Source organism: Lycorma delicatula, chromosome 9, assembly GCF_047948215.1.
Source record: "Lycorma delicatula isolate Av1 chromosome 9, ASM4794821v1, whole genome shotgun sequence".
Taxonomy (NCBI): Eukaryota; Metazoa; Arthropoda; class Insecta; order Hemiptera; family Fulgoridae; genus Lycorma; species Lycorma delicatula.
The window spans coordinates 122,274,684-122,292,982 of record NC_134463.1 but is presented as its reverse complement, the minus strand read 5'-3'; the positions used below and the strand labels follow the sequence as shown (position 1 = coordinate 122,292,982).

The 18,299-nt window shown below is 27.5% G+C and overlaps 1 protein-coding gene across 4 annotated transcripts in view; it reads left to right on the top strand.

Moving 5' to 3' along the window:
- Positions 1–18,299, top strand: part of LOC142329765 (thiamine pyrophosphokinase 1-like) — an 85,123-nt gene that overhangs the window by 38,429 nt on the left and 28,395 nt on the right. The window contains exon 1 of one of the 4 annotated variants that reach the window (XM_075374530.1): positions 8,284–8,410. The exons of the other annotated variants lie outside the window; for them this stretch is intronic. Coding sequence (XP_075230645.1) covers positions 8,299–8,410 — 112 coding nt within the window. The 5' untranslated portion in view covers positions 8,284–8,298. Of the gene's footprint in view, positions 1–8,283; positions 8,411–18,299 lie in introns of those variants that run through there. 4 annotated transcript variants of the gene reach the window in all.

The following is an 18,299-nucleotide window of genomic DNA, read 5'->3' as shown; positions in this document are numbered from 1 at the left end:
TAGGAGTATTTGTGTAAAAATACAGTATTTCTGCCCAAAAAGGAGTGTAATGTGTTTCTTGTGTATGTGTGTTTGTCCACCATAGCAGTTCAACGGCTGAACCAATTTAGATGTATTATCCTCCTGTATTAGAATCCTTATGTTACCTGGAGTGTCATAGACTCTCTCTCTCTCTCTCTCTCTCTCTCTCTCTCTATATATATATATATATATATATATATATATATATAATGTTTAAATAAATTAAAAAAAAAATTGATCAGTTGAATGTGTCGTTTTTTAATAACTCTCATCTCAACACTTCATTCTCAACAAATTGGAACTTCTTATCTCATAAATGTGAAGTTGTTGTCTTCTAGTCTTTTTACAACCACACATCTCATCCCAGGAATAGTCGATCTGAGATTGTACAAGACCACACTTCATTTACATTAATACATATTATCCTCTGAAGTAATACCTTACGGTGATTTCAGAGGTTAAACAGAAAAAGAGTGTTTTTATATAACTGCCCAAAAAGAAATGTAATGTATTTAGGGTGTGTTACTGGGAGTATCATAAGGTATGTATATATATATATATATATATATATGTCTAAAAAATTAGAAAAAAAAATTATACTATATCTGATAAGAGTAATTGATTTATATTAGAGCATTTTTTTTTTTTGGCAGTCATGTTTTCTTATGTGTAACTTTTGTCACTGATATTTTATACACCATCTACTGATGATTGTTGTTTAACTATTGAAACTGAACTAGTTTCAATGGTTTCTGAATTTTATGTAGTTTTTGTATTCATTTTAAACAATATGATAACATCTGTACAAGAATTAAAACATTGAGAAAAGTGCAACCGCTTTTTTATATCTCAAGTTTGTAAATGCATATCAAAATAATGAAATACAAAACTATTTTGTGTTTATTAAAGAAAAAATAATATACATTCAGTTCCTTATAGTCATGTGATTGGAAATGATCTATTATTTGGTATTAGCTTATTTATTTCAAGTGGCAGTGGTCTTGTACTGGTTTTTAAAAAGGATTACTGTTGTAATGAGTTAAAGTAATTATTTTTGATAGTATATACTTTGTGTGTGTGCGCACGAGCGTGCACTAGCGACGTTCATTAATTAAATGTTCAGTTTAATTTAACTTTATTTATAACCACTACAGTTATAAAAAAAAAAGAAAATTAAATTAGAGATGTATCTTATAGTGATGCACTAAATATTGTATCTGACCTATGTCTAAACTTATTAATTTGTAAAAATATGGTGAAAACTGTTGTTATAATGGAAATAGAAAACTAGTTGTATGTTTGGTAAGTATTAAAGAAAAATAAATTATCTTCCTTCAATGTATTCATTTTAAAACTAATTATAATTTGTCTTTCCACATTTTCTTTGATTTCTCCCGTACTCGGATTAGTATTTTAACCCTAAAACTGGTTATTGGTTTTTTCCGATTTTGTTTCTTTGTAGTACTATTGAAAAAAAAAAAAAAACAAACTATAATTAAGTAATTATTTATAATAATTAATTTTTTGATTACTACTAATTCAAATTTGATTTTGTGGATTTTGATTCCATGATGGGTTCATAACTTGTGCTTCTTCTTCTGTTTGACAACAATTTTTTATGCAATTTTGCAGCTTGTTACAGCTGTTGAAAATAAACTGATTTTTAAGTGTTGGCCATTGTTTTGTAATTAGTTTTATTTTCATTTATCTTAATCATTTATATTTAAAACATTAAATTAAGTTAAAAAATATTTTAAGTATTGAATGCAAAATGCATTACTGAAAAACAACCACCAGTTCTCCAGTTGAAAGCAATAATAGTTTAATTATATTTTATATTAGTACTTACTGGATGTGAATACACTTTATATTTTTCATTTTGAAAATATAATTCTAATAGACGTAACATTTTAAAAAAGTTACCGGCTAGTGGTAAAATATTCCATTGATGATTACAATAATTTTGTTATCTTAATTAAATTGAATTTGAATTTTTTTTATTTCTCAACAGTGTTATTTCTGATTTATTAATATAAGAATATTTTAATTTGTATGAATCTTTCTATAGTCAATTTTTTTAAACTTTGTTTAAATAAATGTAGAATTCATACATCTTTTTAATTATTGTTTTTGTTTTGTTAAAATATAAATATTTTAAAAACATATGTTGTTTATTTATAATATATATCGGTATAAAGAAAAAAGATCAAATAATTAAAAATTAATTTTGATTTTATAAAATATTTTGTTTGTTTTTCTTAAAAAAACAAAAAAATAAATGGCAATAGATTTTTTGATTATTTAAAGAATAGTTTAAAAAAAATATATATGTTGGCAGTATTACAGTAATTCAACCAAATTGAAAGTAGTTCATTTACTAAGATCAAACCCCAGTGACATAAAAATTCAAGATTATGCTATCAATTAATGTTATTGATAATGTGTGAAATTACTACTAGATATCTGCAATAACAATTCATCTATATCTTTCATTCTTTTAATATATTACAACACTTTAAAATATAATCTGTATTTAACAGGTTGGCGACCTTGATATTGTTTGTAATTTTGTTTATTTTTAGTCAGAATGTTTTATGATTTCTGTTACATTTTGTTTGACCATTTTTGATTTTTTTATCTTTAATTCTATTAAGAATGTTTTATGATTTTTTTACAATTTTTTGTCAGTAATAAACAAATAGCTGCCTACTTTAGTAGAAACCCCCTTATTTGCCCTTTTTTGAGCACCAGACTTATCAGTCCCACAAGAGTTCACCCATCAAATTCACATAATTAAATTGACTCAGTGCACTCTAGTGAGACTTATGTCCCACACTATTTTATTTATGCTTTTGAAAAACAGGCTATTTTATTTTTTTACTGCTTTTGAGTAGGATATTTATATCATTTTCTTTTGCTATTACTTTGCAAAGATTTTTATTACATAATATTGATTTACTGAATTAATTATTAATATTAAATGGAGTTGAATACAAACAGCTTATATTATTTTAACCACACATTACTGTAAAAGCTACAGATTTTACTACAGATTTTTTCCTATTTGAAAAAACAGTTGATGCCTAAAAAGTTTTACAAAACTAAGAAACTTACAAAACTAAATCAAACATTCATTCATAGAAATTTAAAATTTCAAAACCTACCATAATTTAAGATGAACACCTTAATACGACAGACGTAAAAAATCAATCAAAATAAATAAAATCTAACAGTATTTTTATTGTCGCTTTAGAGAATTTAAAATATTTAAAAATAAATGAATAAGTTACTAAAATAAAAATAACAAATAAAAATTATCAAGTTCTATGATATTTTTTCTATTCCACGTGTGTGTTTCAAAAAATAACTCGTACAAACATTTTTATCATACCTAACAACATACAAAAACAGCTAGTTATCCAGCTGACTATTGTTTGTTTTACACAACTTGTTAAAAAAATTGACCAATCCCAGTACAATTCTCGAGTATGCAGAAATGTTTTCCTGACTGTTCTCTATCAATTTATTGGTTACTCATATTACTCAATTTATTGGTACTCATACGGGTATGGGGTGTCACTTGAGTTTTAAAAATAGTATTGCTTATGGGACTGATCAGTGTGCAGTACCAGAATGCCATGCAATACACTGACCGTCTGTACTAGACTATTTATGAGACTGATAAGTTCTACTAGGTCTTCAACAACAGTTTTGCATGTGGAACTGATCAGTGTCACTGTGCCTGCAGTAACACACTATTTGTGAGACTGATAAGTCCTATAAGGTTGCCAATCTGTTAATGTGTATTTTTCTTCCTATAATGGCAAATCCCATTTAATTTCACAATCAAGTATTTGGTTTTCTTCAACTTTATTATATGTATCATTCTATACTGGTAATTTGTGTCTTCTGAATCTTTCTACCAGGTTTGGTTAAAATTGTGCCAGGATAGTTTGTCTATCGATACCGGATTTGCTAATGCATTGTTTTCTCCTCAAATTATACCATCCAAATTACATGTTCGATTGGTGAAGATGGTTATGGTGATTCAACTTAAAATCTAATGTTTACAATCATTTCATTTCATTTGTATTAAAATAAACATAATTTTTTACTAAATTTTCATTAAATTAAGATTAGATGGAATAATAGATTTGACAAAGATGATCATGATTATATAGTAATGATTAGTAATGATGAAACGTACAATTGTAATTCTCTGTTACATACTGTAATAGTTATTAACGTTCCTGCCTTCTTTGAGTGGTAGTGTGTCTTTCATCCAAACAGTTCTAGGTTTAAATCCTGGTCAGACATGGCATTTTTTTGTGATAAAAAATTTGTGTCACGAAATGATTCTAATTAAGTTTGTTACGTTTGTCTTAACTAAAAACATCAGCATTCTTGAAAAAATTAGAATGATGAAATAATATTTTACTGTATAACAAATAGTGGTAATTTAATTCTGTATTACAATATAATATTGTGTTGAGGCGAGTCATTTCTTATCTTTTGAGAACTAGAATATTAGAACAAATAGCATTAATGCTGGTTGTGATGATGGAAGAGTATTCTTTATAACATAGTTGTCAGGTCTTCTAAGTCCAGTTTTGAGCAATATTTGGGTGTTTTAAAAGATTTTTAGTGTGTTAAAAAAACACATTTGTTTATATTGATTTTTTTATATATTTTTTATAAAAGTATAATACAGGTATAAAAAGTAACAAACAAGTAGAATCAGTAATACAAAATAGAAATTAATAAAACTAACATACTAATAAAGTATACATAATTAAAAAAAACTTCTGAAATCGACAAGATAACAATCTTTATTATACATAGATTTTAAATTATTTTTATATTTTGATTTTCTTACATAAAAAATATTATTTAAAAAAATTATTATTTTATATTATTATTATACTTAATATAAATAATTTTTATGTATATAATTAATAATTATATACATAAAAAAAAAAATTATTTACACTTCATTATCAGATGCGTAAACGATTGTAGATGGGCTGACAATGACAAATTTTCTTATACCTGCGTATAGTACTCCACCTAAGACCAGGAAAATTATGCCAATAAATATAACCGTAAGCCAAGGTGGAAATAGCGGTGGTTCTGAAACAAATAGTTTATTAATAATTATTAGGTTTAATAATGATTTTATATACAGATGTCAGATGAAAAATTTCAGGACATGTTCTGCTAATGAAAATAAAGAAAAAAAATCAATATATAAAAAAGGATCCAGAAATGCTCGTTTTGGAGTTGTAGCGTGTGATAATGTTTTTTTTTAATAAAAGTAAATTTTTTTAGTCCTTTCTTCATGTTGTTACTTATACAGATTTTCACAAAACTATGTTCTCTACAAATTTTGTTGTAAAATTTTATTTGTTTACTGGCAGCTTAATCATTTGATTGTAAGTTGAACATAACAAATTATGTTTTGTGACACCTATTTTTTTTAAGTTTCTCAAAAAAAAAAATTATTACAGAAATAATAAGATCAGTTTTATTCATCAGTTTAAGATCAGTTTTGTTCTAGTAAAAAAAAAAAAACATATGAAACTATCAAATATACCTTTTAAATTTAAGTTCCAAAAATTTCAGTAAGGCTACATTTTGCTCTTGCTGCAGAAATCAGGTGAAATGTTTTGCAAGATACAAATAAAAAATGAAGTGTTTTGAGACTCATGTTCATATGAACATTTTTCTTTATTTTATATGACAAGTTTATCAGCAGACCAACCCGTGGGTTTTAGTATTAATTTTAAAACAATCTTAAAACATACACATTGAGTGCATGTTAAAAAGTTTTAAACAAATTCAAGGCAATTTAAACTTTTGACAATTTAAATCAGTTTTAACTTTTTAAATAACTCAGTATTATGTATTTAGTATTATATAGAAGTAATATTTAGTATTATGAGTTTATATTTCTGGACTAGAACTTTTTCATTTTAAAAATAATTTAGTTTTATTATAATTATTTCATTATATAAAAATAAATCGTTAATCTTTTGATGAATGTATTGACATTTTTTAAAAACCTCTATATCTAATGTGTTTTTCTTCGGACTTTTAGTTGGGCTTTACACATTTTTTAACATGTTGCTTGTTTACATTATAGTTAGTGAAGATAATTTGTCTTAACAATTAATACTTCAGAAGAAATATTTGTATCAGAATGATTTTTAACGTGCTGAATTGTGGACAAAAAATTATTTCTTAATAGATGCTGCTTAATATTTATTTAAACTTTATATATGTATCACACACACAGTGTGTGTGTGTGTGTGTGTGTGTGTGATACATATCAAGATAAAACAAACATAAAAAGATAAAAATACATAAAGATAAAGATAAAGATACATAAAAAGATAAAAATACATAAAGATAAAGATAAAGATACATAAAAAGATAAAACAAACACACACACACAGTGTGTATGTGTGTTTGTTTTATCTTTTTGTGAGGAAAAAACAAATATATACATACATTTTATGAAAATTTTATAACTTCTTTTTGTGTTTGTGTGCTAAGGGGGTCTTGAAATGTTATATAAAAGCTCTAATACCCAAAATTTAATCAGATTTCTATACTTTCCCTTTTATAGCTGTGCTGCTGCACAGCTATAAATTCTATAGAAAGCGTAAACTCATTTCATATGACATAAACTTTCAACTTTTAGAACAATGCGTTACATAAATCATTACATTTTACGTTAAAAAAAAGGACTATCAGGATGAACTAGACATGATATAATATTTAAATATTTTGTGGAAACAAACGGATCCAATAGAATACTGATAGTCAAGGCTGTACAATTTTCAGTACAAAATTTGAACCAAGACAAACAAAAACAACAAATTCGTATAACTCACATTAATTACAAAGCTGAAAAAATTGCACACCAATTCATTCATAAAGGCAAATGTATCGTTGGGTCCAGAAGCACAGAAATTTAGAAAATACCTATTAGTCACGTAATTTAACAAATTTGGTTTATGTCGTATACAACAAATGTAAATTTTGGTCAGACTGTAATAACTTTTACATACAATTTCTAAAGCAGGATGGAGCTTTTCATAATGACACAAAGGACACGTAAAAGCACTTTACTTCTGAATACACTTTTGTATATCACCTCATTGAAATAAGCCACACATGCACACACATCAACAATGACATGAAAATCTTGTATTACTAACAAAGGGTGCAAACTTGGTACAACAGGGCAACTTATTAAAACGTAAAGACAACATTCTAAATAAACCAACGATTAAATCATGCATACTCTGAACATAAAATAAATAGTAATGATTTTTCAAAATCTGATTTGAATACTAGCACCACATGCAAGGGTACAACAGAACTTCCAGGAGTAGCCTCTGAAAGAGCTACTCATAGAAGGAACATTTTTTTGAATCTATACTTTTAAAAAAGATGTTCGGTAATCAATTTTGTAAAATTTTCACTTGTTAAAATTTTATCATTAACCTTATATTAGGGAAAAAATAATATAAAATATTGCTAGATTGGATCCAGATGTTTTATCAGTGTATAAAGGATTTTAGTGATAAGTTATAGCGAGTCATTCTGGTTAACTTCCGTGGTGGAATGGTAGCATCTTTGTCTTTCATCCTAAAATTTATTAGTTTGAATTCTGGTCAGTTTTGGCACTTTCATTTGTTAAAATATTCATTTAATTATTAAAAAAAAATTATAAAAAATGATCAGATGTTAGTCATCCGATAGTCATAAATTAGATAGTCACCAGTAGAATAAATTAATATGAAAAATATCTAGAAACTGATAACAATTTTAATGCTGTTCCAGATTTGACATTTCAGTGTGGGATAAATTGTTTTATAATTGTGCATAGTCTGCATTGTTTGTATCTTGTTTTTTTAAAAAATGTAATTATTTAATTATTTAAAAAAAACAACAAATCTTTAAGTGCTAAAGCGATAATGTTTTTGACTTCTATTCATATGCAAAAAAATTGATTTTTATTTAAAATAAATGTGTTTGATTAAATGCAATTATATATTTTAAAATAGTTAGTTTACAGTTTTTTTAATTGTTTTAATCTAATTAATTAACCGATTATATGAAATTATTCTTTTATTTTTATGTAAAGCGTTGGTAAATTTTTATTGTTTAAATTGTAGTTTTTCTCCCAGTTTAAGTGATCAGATGTTTTTTTAAATATGATAAGAATTATTGTAAAATTACAGATGTTGTAAAGTTGTGTTATGTAATATGCAATGTGTACAAATAAAAATGGATTTTAATATTTTTTTATTATTTAATAGAAATTGTTACTTCTGTAAAATTCAGCCGATAACTAAATATCCGGTTTTATTTGTCAGAGGTTTAGTAATTATATTTTATTTAATGTAATAATTACTGTATTTTTTAAAGGTTATGTTATTATTTTTATGTTTACATTATAGTCATACATTTAAGTTTACATCTTTTTTGTATATGTTTTGTTTATATTTATAACTTTTTCTGTGGTTTATTTATATGTATAAATTAACTATTCAAAAATATAATATACTCTGTACAATACATATGTGTGTGTGTGGGTGTGTACATAATGTATGTATGTATTATGTATGTATATGTATGTAATTAATATAATATATGTATTAATTCATTTAGATTAGATTTTTTATAGTCCATTTCTTCCTTTTCCTCTGTACGTTAAATAACTAATATAATATAATATTTTTTCAGCCTCTGCAAAGTACAGAATTATAGAACATTCTTTACCTTTACTTTTTTACGTTCAAAATGTTTTCGGGATTAAGCCCATCTTCACTGATATTTTTTATAAATTCATGATTTTTTTTCATTTACACATTAATTTTATTATCTTTTACATTTTATTTTGTAAAGACTGTCTATTAATAAAATTTAAAATATTTAAAAAATTCAGAACAAATATTTGTTCAGTCACGAGAATGAAAAAGTATATAACTAAGAAGAGAATAAAAAGCAATAACTATTAATTTATCAATATCTTATCTTTGTATGCCTACTTAAATAATTTTAATAAGAATGTGTCCCCATCAAGTTTGTTTGCAAATTTATAAGGCTGAATTTACGTTTATCTATATGTATATATATATATATATACACACACACACACACACACACATATAGAAAATATGTATTTATTTATATGTAATTTTATTTATATAAAATTACAAATATACAGTAGTGTGCAAATTAATCCAAACAGATGTTATTTAATAAATAACATAACATGTTATTTATAAATAACATAACATGTTATTTATAAATAACATGTTATTTAAATAACATTTAATAAAGTAATTTTATTTAGAAAAAAATCATATCTGTAGAGTTGGTGAAATTAATGTGTCTTTTATTCTTGATCACTTAAAGTTTACAATTTGGCATCGATTCAACAAGTTTGCTACAGTTTTTTTTTATTTCTTCTTCATGAAACCATACTGATATTATTACTTTAATGGTGCTAATTTTTGTGGTACAATTGATTTTTGACAATTGCCCAAATATTTTCAACTGGGTTTAAGTCTAGGCAGGCAATTCTCCAGACTTAAATGTTAAAACAATTGCATGCTACTATATATATATACATTTTAAATTCTGTTAATATAAACCACCTAGTACAGAATATTGAGATAAGACATATATTACCATGAAAGTTTATCCTGAAATTTTACCATGAAAGTACTTTAGTAGAATCCTGTATCCTCAGTCATGATTTTTTTTGGCTTCAGTCATTTGACTGGTTTGATGCAGTTTCCAAGATTCCCTATCTAGTGCTAGTCATTTCATTTCATTATACCCCCTACATCCTACCCTACATCCCTAACAATTTTTGTTACATATTCCAGACATTGCCTGCCTGCACAATTTTTTTCTTCTACCTGCCCTCCAATATTAAAGAGATTATTCAAGGATGCCTTAATATGTGGCCTTTACGTCTGTCTCTTCTTTTAACTATATTTTTCCAAAAACTTCTTTCTTCATTGATTTGCCGCAACACCTCTTCATTTTCACTTTATCCAACCATCTGATTTTTAACATTTTTCTGTAGCACCACATTTCAACAGCTTCTAATCTTTTCTTCTCTGGTTCTCCGATCATCCAAGTTTCACTTCATATAAGCTACACTCCAAACATATATTTAAAAAAAATCTTTTCCTGATGTTTAAATTTATTTTTGATGTAAACAAATTATATTTCTGACCGAAGGCTAATTTTGCCTGTGCTATTCGCCATTTTATTTCGCTCCTGCTTTGTCTATCTTTAGTAATTCTACTTCCCAAATAACAAAATCCTACTGTGTCTCCTTAATCTTTTCTCTTCCTATTTTTTCATTCAGTGGTCCATCTTAGTTATTTCTACTACATTTCATTACTTTCATTTTATTCTTGTTTATTTTCATGCGGTAGTTCTTGCGTAGGACTTCATCCATGCTGTTCATTGTTCCTTCTAAATCTTTTTTACTCTTAGCTAGTACTACTATATAATCAGCAAATCGTATCATCTTTTCACCTTGTACTGTTGCTCCGGATATAAATTGTTCTTTAACATCATTACCTGCTAGTTCTATGTAAAGATTAAAAAGTAACAGGGATAGGGAACATCCTTGTCAGACTCTCTTTTTTATTACAGCTTCTTTCTTATGTTCTTCAAGTATTACTGTTGCAGTTTGGTTCCTGTAAATGTTAGCAATTGTTCGTCTATCTTTGTATTTGAACCCTAATTTTTTTAAAATGCTGAACATTTTATTCCAGTCTAAGTTATCGAACACCTTTTCCAGGTCTATAAATGCCAAGTGTGTTGGTTTGTTTTTCTTTAATCTTCCTTCTACTATTAATCTGAGCACTAGAATTGCTTCCCTTGCCCCTATACTTTTCTTGAAACCAAATTGGTCTTCTAACACTTCTTCCACTCTCCTCTCAATTCTTCTGTACAGAATTCTAGTTAAGATTTTTTATGCATGACTAGTTATGCTAATTATTCTGTATTCTTCACAATTATCTGCCCCTGCTTTCTTTGGTATCATTACTATAACACTCTTTTTGAAGTCTGATGGAACTTCCCCTTTTTCGTAAATGTTACACACCAGTTTGTATAATCTATCAATTGCTTTCTCACCTGCACTGCTCAGTAATTCTGCAGGCATTCCATCTATTCCAGGAGCCTTTCTGCCATTTAAATCTTTTAATGCCCTCTTAAATTCAGATCTCATTCAGTATTGTTGATACTGAGATCATCATTTTTGACTTCCTCTTCTTCCTCTATAACACCATTTTCTAATTCATTTCCTCCGTATAACTCTTTAATATATTCCACCCATCTATTGACTTTTCCTTTTGTACTATAAATTGGTGTACCATCTTTTTTTAACACATTATTAGATTTTAATTTATGTACCACTAAATTCTCCTTAACTTTTCTGTATGTGCTGTATATTTTACCATTGTTCATTTCTCTTTCCACTTTTGAACACTTTTCTTTAATCCACTCTTCTTTTAATAGTTTGCACTTCCTGTTTGTAGTATTTCTTAATAGTTGATAGTTCCTTTTACTTTCTTCATCACTAGCATTCTTATATTTTCTACAATCATCCATCAGCTGCAATGTGAAATCCAAGGTTTTCTACCAGTTCTCATTGTTCCCTCTAAGTGCGCTTCTGCTGATTTAAGAATTTCCATTTTAACATTCTCCCATTCTTCTTCTACATTTTATACCTATCTTTTTTACTCAGACCTCTTGCGATGTCCTCATCAAAAATCTTCTTTACCTCCTCGTCCTCAAGCTTCTCAAAATTCCACTGATTCATCTGACACCTTTTCTTCAAGATTTTAAACCCCAATCCACAATTCATTATCACTAAATTATGGTTGCTATCCAGGTTAAGCTTTGCAGTCTACGAGTTGATTTCTAAATCTTTTCTTAACCATGATATAATGTATCTGATACCTTGCAGTATCACCTGGTTTTTTCCATGTGTATATTCTCCTATTATGATTTTTAAACTGGGTGTTGGCAATTACTAAATTATACTTCGTGCAAAACTCTGTAAGTCAGTCCCCTCTTTCATTCCTTTAGCCCAGCCCGTATTAACCCGCTATATTTCCTTCCTTGCCTTTTTCAGTGCTTGCATTCCAATTTCCGACTATTATTAAATTTTCATCTCCTTTTATGTGTTTAATTGCTTCGTCAATTTCTTCGCATACACACTCTACCTCAAGATCATCATTGGTGCTTGTAGGCATTTAGACGTTAACAATCATTGTCGGTTTAGGTTTCAATTTTATCCTTATTACAATGATTCTATCGCTATACATTTTGAAATACTCTTGTACATTGAAATTGTTTTTGAAATCTTCTTGTTCATTACGAAATCTACTCCTGCCTACCCATTATTTGAAGCTGAGTTAATTATTCCAAAATCACCTGACCAAAAATCATTTTCCTCTTCCCACTGAACCTTGCTAATTCCTACTATATCTGCATTTATCCTATCCATTTTTCTCTTTAAATTTTCTAACCTACTAATCATTTTTAGACTTCTGACATTCCATGCTTCAACTCGAATGTTATTTTTTAATTTTCTGGCAACCCCTTCCTTGGTTGTCCCCACCCAGAGATCCGAACTAGTTTATCTGTGGAATATTTTACCAAGGAAGGTGCTTCCGTCTTTGTTATATGAAAATGCAGAGAGCTACATTTTCTTGGAAAAAAGCAGCTGTAGGTTTCCATTGCTTTCAGCTGCGCAGTACTCAGAAGATTGAGTGATGTTGATATGGGCCATTTAGTTGTCTTGACCTACGCCCTTAACAACTATTGAAAGAGCTGCTACTCTCTTTCAGGAATCATTCCTTAGTCTGGCTCTCAACAGATACCTCTCCGATATGGTTGCACCTTTGGTCCAGCTACTCTGTATCACTGATCACTCAGCCCCCTCTCCATCGGCAAGGTCTCATGATTCATACGAGTCATGATTAAAATATTTAATCACTGAGGATGTGGGATCCTGCGAATGTACTTTTATGGTAAAGTTAAGGTAAGGTATGTCTTATGTAAATATTCGGTACTAGGTGGTTTATATTAATAGAATTAAAAATATAATTTAACAGAGGAATAATATCAATCTTAAAAAAATTAATTTCATTTAAAAAAATATGTATATATATATATATATATATAGCAAGGATTCAGTTCATTTTCACCAGTAGAAATTTATTTAATGAAGTTGTTTTGATTATAGAAAATTTCAGTCTACAAAAGTTATGTATTTGCAAGGGTAAATTTAGATAGCCTTAATAAAAAAAAATAATTTGTGATATTAGCACTAAGGAAAGTTAAAGTAGACATGAACAAAGTCAACGGCAACATGTTAGACTTATATTAGCCTACTTTTAATATTTTTAGTGGTTCTTAGTTTTTTATGTATTTTTGTTATGTTTTGGTTATTAACAACCTAGATATTCTATTGTAATTTTATTAAAAATCCAAATCTTAAACTGGTTAACATGCTTGCTTATATTGTAATTTAATACAAATAAAAATTAGTTTACAGAAGATGATAACTTGAAACATTAATGGTCACACTGTTCAAATATAATTTTTTATGGTTGTTCAAATATAAAAATAATTTGTTTCTGTAAACTGTATTTTCAACTTGGTCAAAATCTATTGTTTATTAAAATAATATTTATATATTTGAAATATAGTTCCCCTATTCCCACTGTAATAAGGGGGAGAAAGTGCATTTGCTTTTTCCATTGTGGATATTTCTCAGTTAAATATCTAAGTAAATCTTTTTGTTGATTTTCAAACCAGATTTAATTACCTTGTCAATATTTTTGAATTTTGTTAACTAGTTCAATTAAGTGATAATGAGCAGATCCTAATTTAAGGATGGATGAGTCAGAACATCCCAGTTGATTAATAAAGACCTATAATTATTGAAGTAAAAGTACTAGCTAATCATAAATCATTCAAATTAAAAAAAAAATGTTAACTATTAAAAAGCCTCGTACTTTTTCATTTTACACCCTCCACTTTTTACCCTTTAGCATTCACTTAAAAATTACTTAATATAGCATGCTTTATAATAATTAATGAATAAAATATTAGATAAATACCATAGTGACCCTATAAATCAATAAAAATAACCCAATAATACATTCGAGAAAACACACTAATGTGCTGTTTTATACCGGTCATTTTAAACATTCTACATATTAACATATTTTACACAATAAAAATATAATAAGCATTATTGCTTACAATTATAAATATAATATAACCAAATTTAATAGTAAATTCAATAAATAAATAACTTTATAATAGATTTAGTAATTACTGAAATTATTTATTGTTTAAATAATTAAAACATTACTGTTAATTAGTCAAGGGTAGCGAGCAAAGCAAGTGTAGGTTAAGTTTGGTTAGATTATATTTATAATTTCTCAGCAAATACCTCCAAATAACCACTGATTTGGAAGAATTCTGCCTCTGTTGTATTTTATTTTGAAAATAAGGATTCATCTATTTATACTGTCATTCCTGGACAACCTTCCTTTTTTGGGCATTTTAATAAATGATCAGCACACACACTTCTCTCAGGTACATTTTCCAATCTCGTATTGCTTCACTTGACATTAACGTATGCTTGTTTCACTTGCCAACCTTGAATAATTAACCTTGACTAATGTTAATATGGTAATATGGTAATATGGTACCGGTATAAAACAGCATGTTAGTGTGTTTTCTCTAATGTTTTATTTAAAAATTATTATAAAACACCTGTAAAGTAATTTTTATGTGGAAAAAGTGGGGGGCGTAAAATGACAAAGTACCAAGAGCTCAGTAGCAATTAACTCCTCTATATTCTTTTCTTTTTCCTATTTGGCTTCCGGTAACTACCGTTTAGATAATTCTTCAGAGGATGAATGAGGATGATATGTATGAGTGTAAATGAAGTGTAGTCTTGTACATTCTCAGTTCGACCGTTCCTGAGATGTGTGGTTAATTGAAACCCAACCACCAAAGAACAGCGGTATCCACGATCTAGTATTCAAATCCGTGTAAAAATAGCTGGCTTTACTAGGACTTGAACGCTGGAACTCTCGACTTCCAAATCAGCTGATTTGTGAAGATGCGTTCACCACTAGACCAACCCGATGGGTTAACTCCTCTATATTCTGTTCATTCTGATTGACACGCTGATGTATGATAATGGATTTTTTTGTAATATTTGAAAAATGCCATGCCTGACAGAAACATAAACTTTCAGATGAGAGGGACTACCACTTTGTCACAGTGATCAAGTGTTATTAAAGTAGGGATAGAATGTATATGTATGTATAAGTAATTCAGAATTGAATTACTGCATAAAACAAAAAAAAAAATATCAAGAAATTTGATTATAGAGATGGCCTACAAAATCTTATACTTATTGCAATCGGATTTTAATTCTAATGTTAAATACAGTCACCATTATTGTATTTTGGTCAACAATTGTGTTAAACTATTCTATAAAGATGAAGCCAAAGATTTCAATAATGTTTTACCATATTTATTAAAATAATTTTTTTTTCTTTTTTTACTTTTAAGTTTGATCTCCATGAGAGTGGTAGTGTCTCTACTTTTCATCTGGAAGGTTATGGCTTGGAAACTAGTCAAGCTTTGAAATTGGACATCAGCCTGTTGTTTCTGAAGTAAATAAATAAATAAGCAGAATAACTGTGTATTAGATTTAAAAAAACTACTTTTTCTAATGTAATTAGCAGTATTTGAATACTTGTAAAAACTTCCTATTAGCATATCTCATAGTTTTAACAGTCTTGAAAATTTTAAAGTTTTGTTTGAAGGTAGTATTAAAATCTTTATTTAGTTTACATTATTTGTTTTTTTAAATTGTATTGCTTCAGTTCTAGTCCAAAATTAATTGTGTTCAGTTATATTTCAGTTTAGAAATTTTTCTTTAAGCATATACATGTGGATAAGTATACCGGGTGATCATTTGAAAAATTATCACATTTATTATTAACAGCTATCAGTCCGATTGTATTTTTGTTTGCAGGCATGTACACCATTCTTGGGGAAAACTTTTTAAAATTATTTTCAAAGGGGTGGAACCCACCCTTTCTGCTACACCTACCCCAACTCAAAAATCTTAATTGGGAATGGTAACATTTAATTACATTAATTGACAACCCGAAAAAAAAGAAGAATTTTGGTGAAAAGAAAATTAAAATCCACTCACCCCTTCGCTTGATAAACCCGGTGCGAAAAACCAGTGGGGGTAGTACGTTTTTTAAATTTCAGTCCAACAAAAATAACTATAAAATTACGTAATATTACTTCTTAAACCATTTCAAGTAATCATAATCTGTGGATTAAAATTGTGAAAATTATTTTTAAATTACAATCACAAAATTTTACCCTTAAATATTTATAACATTTTCAAGGATTCAAAACTTATTTTTTTTAAAATGATGTAGCTTGTAATGCCTCATTAGAAGGCCCTTTGAATGACAAGTAATTTGGTACAAATAAAATAAAAATTGGTTCACTGATATTGAAGTTATGATTAAAAAATGTGGTTTTTTAGGTTATGTTTGGGATACAGTTTTACTGACCCAAAGAATTAGTCTGAAATCGTCCATTCTTGTTAAAAATATGGGTTTTAGGTTTTTCGAGCATTGAAAAAACAAACCAGTAAACACAGCATTATAACATCAGTTAGACATACAGATGTTAGAGATAACATCAGTTAGAATAATAAGGCACCTACTTCTTTGCTGGCAACATATTGAAAAATTGATTACCTTGTTATAACAGCTTATAATTTTCTGCAAACTATTGAGATCTTAGTTTCTGGTAAATTTTTGCAAATTGTTTTTTTTCATATTGTATGTAATTAGTGGCAAAAAGTATTTATTTCATCATCAGGTTTTATTTAAAAACTGATAAATGTTACTGCAAGGTTAAGTTAATATTTTTAATTTTCTAAATATTGATGTAAATAATTAGCCTGTGCAATGAAAAAGTTAATATTTTTTGGACTTATCTAAAAAACCACTCAAACAAAGTGACTAAAAATGTTTAAAGTTATCAACAAATGTAAAACTTAATAGGTTAAATTTTTATATATACACTTTATGAAAATCTGACAGTCCATTTCTGATCTTCCTAAAACAAAGTCCCATGTAATATGAAATGCAGCCTAAGTTCCATTTTAAAAATCTCTGATATACTCGTATATAGCCTATTTTATTATGTTTGACATTTACATATTCAACTTCAACACACCGTTCTGATTATAAGAGTGCAATGTCTGTAAGTAAGATCTAAAACTACTGAAATCTATCTGCTTCCACTGTCTGAACTGTTAACGATCTTTTTTTACCAACTAAACATTATTGTTTTTGTAGATTTACTTCTCTGAAACGTTGTCATTAATTCATTCATTCACAAGGATGTTTTAATTTTATGATATGTTGTGTATATTATTTGATTATAATGTATGATGTACGATACATTCTTGTGTCTACTTAAATTCTTATTTCAATATTAAAATGAAGTAATACTCACTTATATAATCTCTTGTAATGGTTTTCCTCCCTTTAAGAATTTTTCTTCTTGCTTGGACTTCATTTATGAATGCACTTAAGAGAACTAAAAAAAAAAAAAATCATTGCTACTTTTCTAACCTTTCTTAGTTATTGTGTTTGTTTTATTGTTAATTTAACAGTAATATGTATAATACATATACATATCAAGAAATATTATTTTCAGTCAAAAATTTCCCCCACTGGCTTTTTTTGTTTGTATTTCTTGATGTTTTGATATCTTGTAATCCAAAAAGACAAATGTCTTGATTGAAAAACTCTGTATGTATGTATGTATATGGCTTATATTTTGCTTTTTAGCTTGGCAATTGTTTAATTTATGATTATCTAATGTTTGTGTTAATAATGAGCATTTGTGCAACAACTCCATTAATTAATGTCTCTTTCCATTTATATTAAGGACCAGTTACATTTTAACAGGAGTTAAAAATTCTGCAAGTTTTGTAACTTGGACATAACAAGTGTCATTGTTGAAACACCTACAAATATTGTGTGCAAATAAGAGAGTGGAATTTAACACTTTCATGCTGAAAGTGTTAAGAAATAATTATAAAAAGATTACGAAATGATGTATGTTGGTTAAACTATGTATGTCTTCCTATACAC